The 9,018-nt window shown below is 37.7% G+C and overlaps 1 protein-coding gene across 3 annotated transcripts in view; it reads right to left on the reverse strand.

The window, feature by feature from the left end:
• The window catches only part of LOC118331926 (hexokinase-2-like), a 29,820-nt gene that overhangs the window by 8,566 nt on the left and 12,236 nt on the right, over positions 1-9,018 (reverse strand). For all 3 annotated transcript variants that reach the window (XM_035667023.1, XM_035667025.1, XM_035667026.1), the window contains 5 exons: positions 3,697-3,859; positions 2,637-2,785; positions 2,424-2,543; positions 2,035-2,130; positions 296-395 (listed from right to left, as the gene is read on the reverse strand). In XM_035667023.1, coding sequence (XP_035522916.1) covers positions 296-395; positions 2,035-2,130; positions 2,424-2,543; positions 2,637-2,785; positions 3,697-3,859 — 628 coding nt within the window. The remainder of the gene's footprint in view (positions 1-295; positions 396-2,034; positions 2,131-2,423; positions 2,544-2,636; positions 2,786-3,696; positions 3,860-9,018) is intronic.

Raw genomic sequence — 9,018 nt, forward strand, 5'->3', positions numbered from 1 at the left:
CAAGGACTCAGCCTTGGTACATGGGTCGCCAGCTCTACCCACTGAGCTAACCTGGCACACTCAGATAATAAATTATGACATGTTATTATAGATTAAGCTACTCAGCAGTATATGAAGTAATTAAAATGAGCTCCACCTTCACCAGCTACAACGTTAAAGTGATTAACATTACCTCAGTACTAATTGTAATCCATCCAATATATATTACTTTGAAAGTAGGTCATTCTGCATAATGAGCACTTTTATTTCAGTATGTGTTGATGCGAATACTTTGTTTATTAAAATGTTTGGTTACCAATGATCATGCCGATCTCACAGCTCTTGTCCCTGTAGCCGCAGCTCATCATCGTGCCCACCGTGTCGTTCACCATGGCAACTGAGCCTATATCATAGTCCTGCGGAGAGACAGAGCGATAGACAGGTAGGTTTATGTCCTTCCTATTTATAATCTGTATACCAAATAACCTGCCTACACACACATTCATTATGCTAGATCCGTCCGTCAAGAGAAACTGCAGACTGTGACATTGCCTTTTAATGAGAGTCTGAGCTGCATTCTGACAGAGAGCAAAGAAACAAGAGACTGAGAGCAAACATCTAATCAGCTTTCTGCAACACCAGAAATATCACAGCAAAATCAGTTATTGCAGGGTTAAATAAAACAAACTTGTACTTAAAATATCAAAAGTAAATAAAGGCTTAACTTATTTAAACTATTTTATACAATGTTTGCAAGTCTTATCAACTCTTTGCAAACCACCAAAGGTTCCAGTTCAACTGTGTGGAAGAAAGTACTTTGTAGTAATTTGATTAATGGCACAAACTGAAACTATTATTATCCTAATTATTAAGCTATGTGGTACTGCAGGTCAAACCTGCAACAATTCACTCAATCAACCTGAACAAACCCTTAGAAGATGTCGTCCTTCCAGTTATAAAGCAGATCATGTTATTCTAGAAACTCGGGTTACATGACAAAACTGATCTTATCTCACCATGAGAAATCCTGCTAAATGGAGCTAAAAGTTCCTACCTAAAAGATTTCTAAAAGGACTAAAAAACAACGTCTGTTACCATCACTGCAAATAACCACAAGTGGTGCAGTTCATCACGTAAACAGGCTTGTAGGACAGATGTTGCATACAGTGGCACGTCATTAAATGGATCTCAACAAAGAAACTCCCAAGATTCTTATCTGTTCTTTGTGTTTTCAACTGAACTCATTCATGACTAGAGCTGCAACTACTCTACAGATTATTTCCTTGATCAACCAATGGAGCATTTTGTCTATAAAATGTAAAAATATAGTGAAAGTTTCCTGTTATAGCTTCCAACAAGTGTGCGATGGTAGAACAAGGTATAAAGTGAATGGGAATGAGGGAGTACGGTTACAAAGCAAATCAGAGAAATAAAAAGTTTTCTGATTGTTTTACAGCAGTTACATTGTAAAGCACCTCATTACCAGTGCATTACCACACACATACCTGCAGCTCTATACATTTATAGTCTCGCATGGACTTATCTCCACACTTTGTTTTAGTGCTGTGCCAGAGCTGGAGAGCAGAGGAGACAAATGGTGACAGCGAGTCCCAATTTCAGACCCTGCGTGCTGCCCAAAGGTTGGTGCCCAGAAACAAAACACAATACAGGAAGAGGGCAGGGTCTCTGAAGATTTTTAAGGATAATCCTACTTAATATGCCTTTAGGTGACATATTTATATAGCATGTTTTATTTTACCAAGAGACCAAAACCCAAAGATATTCAGGCTATAACCATATAAAATAGAGAAAAGCATCTAATCCTCATATTCAATAAACTGGAACTAGATAATCCTTAACATATTTGCTTAAAAAAATGAAGATTAATCCAAATATTTGCCAATTAATTTTCTGTCAACTGACAAACCAATCAACTGACTGATCAATGCAGCTCTCAACATGACATCTCAATATTCTGCCCATCATATTGCTTTACATCTTTTCACCAAATGTTTTCATCAAATCACCATATGAGCCTCAATAGCTTAGACTGACCCCTCTCCTGTGAATGGCCTCTTTCAATAACATCACCACGTCCTTGCCCTCGACTCCAGAGCAGTTGAAGCCTTTGGTCCAGCGGATCAGGATACTCTGTGTAGAGAGAACATTTAATTAGAATATTAAATATGAAAGAATAAGCTACGTGCTTTCTAAAAAAAACACAGACTAATGGATCTCGTGCAAGAACATTAAAACAATAATTACTGGAGAGTACAAGCTGAATAGATCTGAATTATAGATCTGAATTGGTCTGAAAACGTTTTATTTAATCAGATTTACACAGTTGAACGAGCCTATTGTTTTGTCTTGTTTGATTAAACTTAATTGGGGTTGTCAATGGACAAATCCGACCAGGGGTGTGTGTGTGTGCGTGTGTGTGAGACCTTGTCGATTTCTTTCTGTTCGCAGGGGAAAGAGAAGGTGAAGCCCAGAGGAAGAGTTTGTCCCTTCAGATCCTGAGAGACGAGGAAATCACTGAGACAGGCCGCGATGTGGTCAAACAGCTGGACGGTGAAAAAGACAGAACTGTGAGCATCTCAAAAGAGAATATACAGATAGTGGGGATATCCCGATGATCTAAAATACTTTGTTGTCACCTGTTCTCCAGTTCCCAGCATCATTTCCTGCGGGATGGCACAGATCTGACTGTCCATCTTCAGCACTTTCTGCATCTCCTCCACCACACGAACATGAAGCACCCGGAAGTTTGTTCCACCGAGATCCAACGCCAGGAAGTCGCCTTTCTCTGCCGGGAGGGACAACGAATGGGTTGATCGAGGGTGAAAAAGTACGTTCTTTTATCTGCATTAACTTTTTTATATAGGTTAAAATCAATCAGGCAAAGGATAAATCATGATAAAACTGGTTATTGAGGTGATTTAAAAAGAGAAATACTCATTTCAAATGAATAATGTTTTTGTGTTTTTGTCTTTGTTTGGTGTTTAGTGCAGGTGGAGAATTTCACTGCACATAAAAATATGGAACCAAGAAACAGAGTAGGCTAGACTGTTTTTTGCAGCCCTGAGTTGTGTCTGCAGGTATTCCTTCAGACTGCACAGAGCCCCAACAACCTTCCCCTATAAGGTATGTGCCGTCTGTGTGTAGCCTGAGGTGAAACCCAGGGCAAAAATGACAAACGTCTTTATAAAAGGCTGAAGATGTTAAATCTGCCCAGTAACACCCAAACATTTCATGCTTTTGTTGGCAGAAAAGAAAATGACCCGACTCTCTTCCCATTGGCTCGCAGACCTCAAAGTCCCCAAATGTAAGGGTCTACAGTTGGACACTCTTGATATAAACAACCATCACTGAATTAGATTTATATTAAAGACACATGTTTGTATCATAAGTTTTCTTCAAACTACAAAAAAGAGGCGTCTCTGGAGAGTTTTAAATCCTCAAACAATGCATGCTTAGAAGTTGCTCATGTTGTTTGAACTCTCAGCAGTTCATTCATTCAACTCATTTATTTCTATCTATCTATATTTACGAGTACGGATATTGATATTGACATACACTATCTGTACCGGCTACTCCCTACAGCCAAGTACTTGCTCAACTATAATATTAGTTGATTCCACTAACGTCCAGTCTGAGCTTTTATAGTGCAGTTCCCTGGTTGTCCATCTGTCTAACTAAAAATACAAACAGCCTCACCCGTCCCATCCGGTGTGGCCCTGACGAAGGTGGGCAGCATCTTGACGGGCGCCTTGTGATGACTGTGTTTCCCCAAACCTCGAACGAGAGCCTTCTTCAGCCGAGCAGAAACCTCCTGCAGCTTCTCCAGAGACAGACAGAAAGGCTCCAGGTACTCCTGCACCTGCAGAGAGACAGATATAGATATAAGATAAGATATATGTTCAATGTATACAGTTAACAACTGACGTGAATGTGTTTGCGCAAACTGGACCAACAACCAGTTTATGTTTTAATCACCTTTGCTGTTTTCCTCCCTTTTTTCTGTATTGTTTGGCAACACATTTACGCTTCATGATGCCAATAAAACACTCCAAACTTAAACAACATTAAAACTGTAATAGAGAGAGAAAGCGTTTGAAGCTGCTTTAATAGTTTGATATCTTTTTTTGGTTAATTTTGTCTAGTGTATAAACATTTCACAGTATTTACATCTATACACATATACTATGCAGCACATTTACATACATATTGAGTTAATATTTGTAATGGAGATTGTCCACATAAAGCAGACATAACTTGTTCCATGTGCAATAAAGTTTTTTTTAAGCACATAAGAAAGTACTTTTCAAATAAAATCAGACACTTAATTACGTTAATAATATATTAATATTATAATTTAACCACAAGATGGCAGCGTTTCCTCAACATCTGCACAATGAAACCACAGACAACCACAAAACAGTGTCTGAGATGGAATAAAAAAGCAGTTTTCTTCCACTGTTGGAGTCAGGGATAAGTTTTGGTTCAGGGAAGATACGAAACTACTATTATTATCCTAATTATTAAACTATGTGGTACTTCAAGTCTGAACCGCTGGAGGATGTTATAACGCAGATCATGGTATTCTTGGAACTCATGAGTGTTTATTAGTACAAAATATAAATCAACCAATACATTATGATGTAATTGTTTTTTGATTAAGCAACCCAGCAGTTATAAAGTAATCAAAATCAGCTCCACCATTACCAGCTGTGTTAATAAAGTAATAAACACATTAATGCGGCAATAATTATAATCCAATTACATAATATGTATGAGTCTGCATTTTGAGTACTTGAAGTATGCTTTGATGCTATTACTTATGTAAGATTTTGAATTGAGGTCATATTGATCATTTTACTTAGAACTACTACACAGAGTTTTTAACTGGTAATGAAACAGTCTAAATTTAATACTGAGGCCTCTATATGACTTAAATGAGAAAACAAACAAGACCATGAGTAGAAGGTTATTCTTAATACCTGCCATGGGGTCAGATTTGGTCATTTTCCCCCCTGAAATCAATAAATCGATGCAGTGGAAACACTACCGCTTTTGTCCACAGGGGCCATTAGAATCAACACAGAATGAAAGTTTTCTTTTGTCTTTCAGTAAAAGATCTGAGTACTTCTTTCATCACTGTTTAATACTCGCAGAAAGACTGATATTTTTAACTAAAATTCACCTTGCACAGTGTCTTTGCCTCCCATTCAACTCTCTGACCCTTGGGAGGCTTTTGTCTTTCTACTGCTGAATGTCTGTGTCTATTACAGACCATATCCTGTAATTTTATGATGGTTAAAATGGGGCTTTAAAGTAAAGCATTTAGGCATTTCCTCCTACTGTACGTTAGTCAAGTCCTTCAACCCTCCTCTGACATTGCCTAGTTGACTTTATATCAGTCTGGAAATTAAAGAGTTTAACTCACAACAAATATGACATGCAGTAAAAGAAAAGACATGCATGTGTCTTAAACCTCGAGTGTTTACGCTCCTGTTTCTGTTAAATTAAATGTTTCAGAGACATAGTCTGCAGGAAAAGGACTGGCTGGTACAACATGATTATGATCCTCTGGAGATGACAGCAACAATTCACATTTCTCTTCCTGTTTCCCGCTTCCTTCAAAGCTGGAAAAAAACTCAAAAACTCAACTGCACGGCTTTTAAAAGCTGCACTGGGCTCGAGCTCTAATCTACTAATGTGAATCTATATTTTAACATCAACATGTAATACTCAGGTATAAAACTGCAGTGGAAATGGGTTATTTTTGACATTTTTGTTTATGTCCACGCTGTCTGATTACAGAAGAAACGGAGGGTCAGGGAGTTTTTTAACCTTTGGTTTGACTGATGTGCTTAGGAAGAGGTGTTTTGTGGAAAGTAACTGATGACCACCCTCATCAATAATAAATATGAGCTAACTCACACAAACAGAACATTAATGTGAGATCAAAGCTATACGGTTCTTTGTTAAGGTTAAATCTTAGAGTTAAGATCTGGTTTTTGGTTAGCGTTGGGTAACATTTTGCAGATGTAAGGGAGGGGGTACGTATAGCCTGAAACCTGAAATGATGTGCAGCTTCCTGTGCTGCTTCTATGGACTGCCTTTGTTGTATTGTCTGTATTGGCATTCCCAACAAAGTCAACTTCCTTTTTGGATAATACAGTTAAACTTGAGCACACACAGGGCTCAATTACTTAAAAAAAAGTACTGGAGAGAAATGCTTTAGCAATGATTCATGGAAACACTGACCAAAGTCAAAGGAAAAAAACAACATCTTTTTAACCTTTTAGAAAATACCAGTAACAAGACCCTCAAGACAACCGAACCTGACCCGACTGAAAGAACTGAAATCAGCCCGAAACCTAATTGGCTTACAGCTTCTTGTGGATAAGGGAAGATAAATGTATCACACTGGAATGCCTGCAAGAAAAAACAGCCAAATGCTGCAACGGTGCCAAATGAGCTCATATTTAGCGGTTAGCACAGTATCATCTCAACAGCCAACCTCTTTTTTGGTTGCTAATAGGCCTATATTGTTTCATTTATATGTCAAATGTGATATATGACATTGTTGTGGCGCATGGAGGCGAACTATAAAGAGGTGTCGTGGTTTAAATAAGTTATGGAACCACTGGTGTACAGCCATGTTAGTAGCTATGTGTGGCACAGCAGTGGTTTGCACTAAATGCTAACATCAGCAAGCTAACATGCTCAAAATGAGAATTGTAACATGAAGAAAGTAAAATGTTCACCATTAGCATGCTAATATTTGCTAATTCGGTACAGAGGCTGATGGTAATGTCATAAGTTTTGCAGGTATTGTATTGACCTGATGATGGTCACTAGATGACAAGTCAGAGCATCACCAAAGTCTGTATGTTTTATCCTCTGGGGACCATGAACGTCTGTACCGTCTGTAGTCTTCAGTCCAGTTTGGAGGAACACATTCAACACACAGCAATTAAATCCCCATAAAACCAGAAAACGTTGCATTTTACACTGCTAAATAATTTAAGTAAAAAGCCATGTGTCTTATTTTGTCTAAAAAGAAAAATAATATTGTTAAGTGTGTTTTGCATGTTTTGCATAAAAAACTTAACTTCCTTTTTGGAAAATATATCTAACTTTGTCTTAATAAGGTATTACAGCTAATACTAAGCTAGATTTACCCCGGAGCAAGTTACAACAATGGTTTGCATAACATCCCAGCAGAGGAACAAGATTATTTCCTTTATTTGAAGAGAAAGACCACTTGCACAACTTCTCAATTTAAGAGAAAATAGTCTTGTCCCAGTGTTGGAAATGAAGTTACATTTACAACTGGCTTAAATTTTCAGACATCTTTGTAAACTTTGTTGCTCACTTGAGTTTTATTTAATTATATCTGTGTCCTCATCAGGCCAAATGAGCCAAACTACACCCTCCTGAATCCAATATAAACTGTTCCAGACACACCTGGGTGAATTTGTGAAATGTGTCCGGACATGACACATGTGTGTGCTCAGCAATCGGGGCGTTCAGCGACACCCGGGTTTCTGTACATCCAGATTTCAGCATGGAGGTACTAGACTGGATCACAAACAGGACCAGTTTCTGTCTGTGGAGTGATGATACCATGGTGAATGTTTTCCTTGGCAGACTGGTCTTTTTCTTTTCTCACACATTCACACATGTTCTTTACTATATGGGCCTGAAATACCTCAGACAAGTTTCAACAGTGCTGCTGCTGTCCCAGAAAAATATGATTTGTGTCAAGAAGGAACTGTGTACAATAAACGTCAAGCTTTCTGATAGCACACTGATGGTTATGCAGTTTATGGTTTTATGAGGGTTAATTTAGCATAGAAATTTGTATTTTTTTTTTTTTAAGATTTCACATGGAACAAAAGCCGCCTTCTCATTTCTAGCTGACAACTGTCAATTTAACTGGCTGAAATTATAACTTTCAAGGGCAAATTGAATCGCCAGCTGGCAAAATGAACACTAAGTTTGTAGAAAACTACTTATCCAGCTGACAAAAACCCTGTAAAAGCATCTGATGGCCATAATGCTAACTTACTGAGGCTAAAGCTAATGGGTCCAGCATCCTCACTAGCCGATACGCATAGAAGACATGGAAAATAAAGCATTGTTCTTGTGTTGCCGTGTACAGCTACTGTCATTTACTGTCATTTACTGTCATTTTAACATTTAAATATATTTTAAATACCTCTTATTTGTCATCATTTTGTTTCTGATGATCCTTTTCAGTGTGTTTTTCACCTACAGTGAAGCACATTTGATTGCATTTGTGCATATGAAATGTACTATGTCATAAAGTTTTATTATTGTTATTATTACTATCATTGCTCAGATGTAACATACATTCTGTATATTTCCCAACAGTCTTCAAGTTAATCCTGGATCACATCTGGAGCCACACTGACATCAAGTACACCATACACCATTCCTCTCTTTTTCTTCTTTGTTATCTCTCTCATGAATTACAGTAATTTTCCAGAGGCGTGTTTGATCAGGTCTCATCTCACTCGTTCTTTCTCTGTACCGTTAAACTCTTTCACCTCCTCCTCCTCTCATAGCCTCATATGAGTTCCTTCTCGACTTCCTTGTCTCTTGTCTCTACACGCTCATTCCTGCTTTTACGTAAGCGGAGGCGTGGCTGACTTCATTCCTCCATCGTGACTCTGATGGTTTGGACTATTAAAAAAAACTATATTGGCTTTAGCCATAAATCCCTGAGCAAATATACACAGTCAAGAGACACCAGTGGTAGATCACACAGTGTAGAGATAATCTGTTACAGGTAATAGTCCTACATTTAAGTTTTTATCTTAGTAAAAGTACAAAAGTATCACAGTAACAATATTACTTTTGCATTAGCCCATTTTTAGAATAATGTAAATTATATCATTTGATTATGATTATTTATGCATTAAAGTGTATATTATTTTAATACAGGAGCTGGTAAATGTAGGGCTATATTGTTATTATATTTAGAGCTATATATATATATATATA

Source organism: Morone saxatilis, unplaced genomic scaffold (genome assembly GCF_004916995.1).
Source record: "Morone saxatilis isolate NCDOM2014 unplaced genomic scaffold, NCSU_SB_2.0 Contig20, whole genome shotgun sequence".
Taxonomy (NCBI): domain Eukaryota; kingdom Metazoa; phylum Chordata; class Actinopteri; family Moronidae; genus Morone; species Morone saxatilis.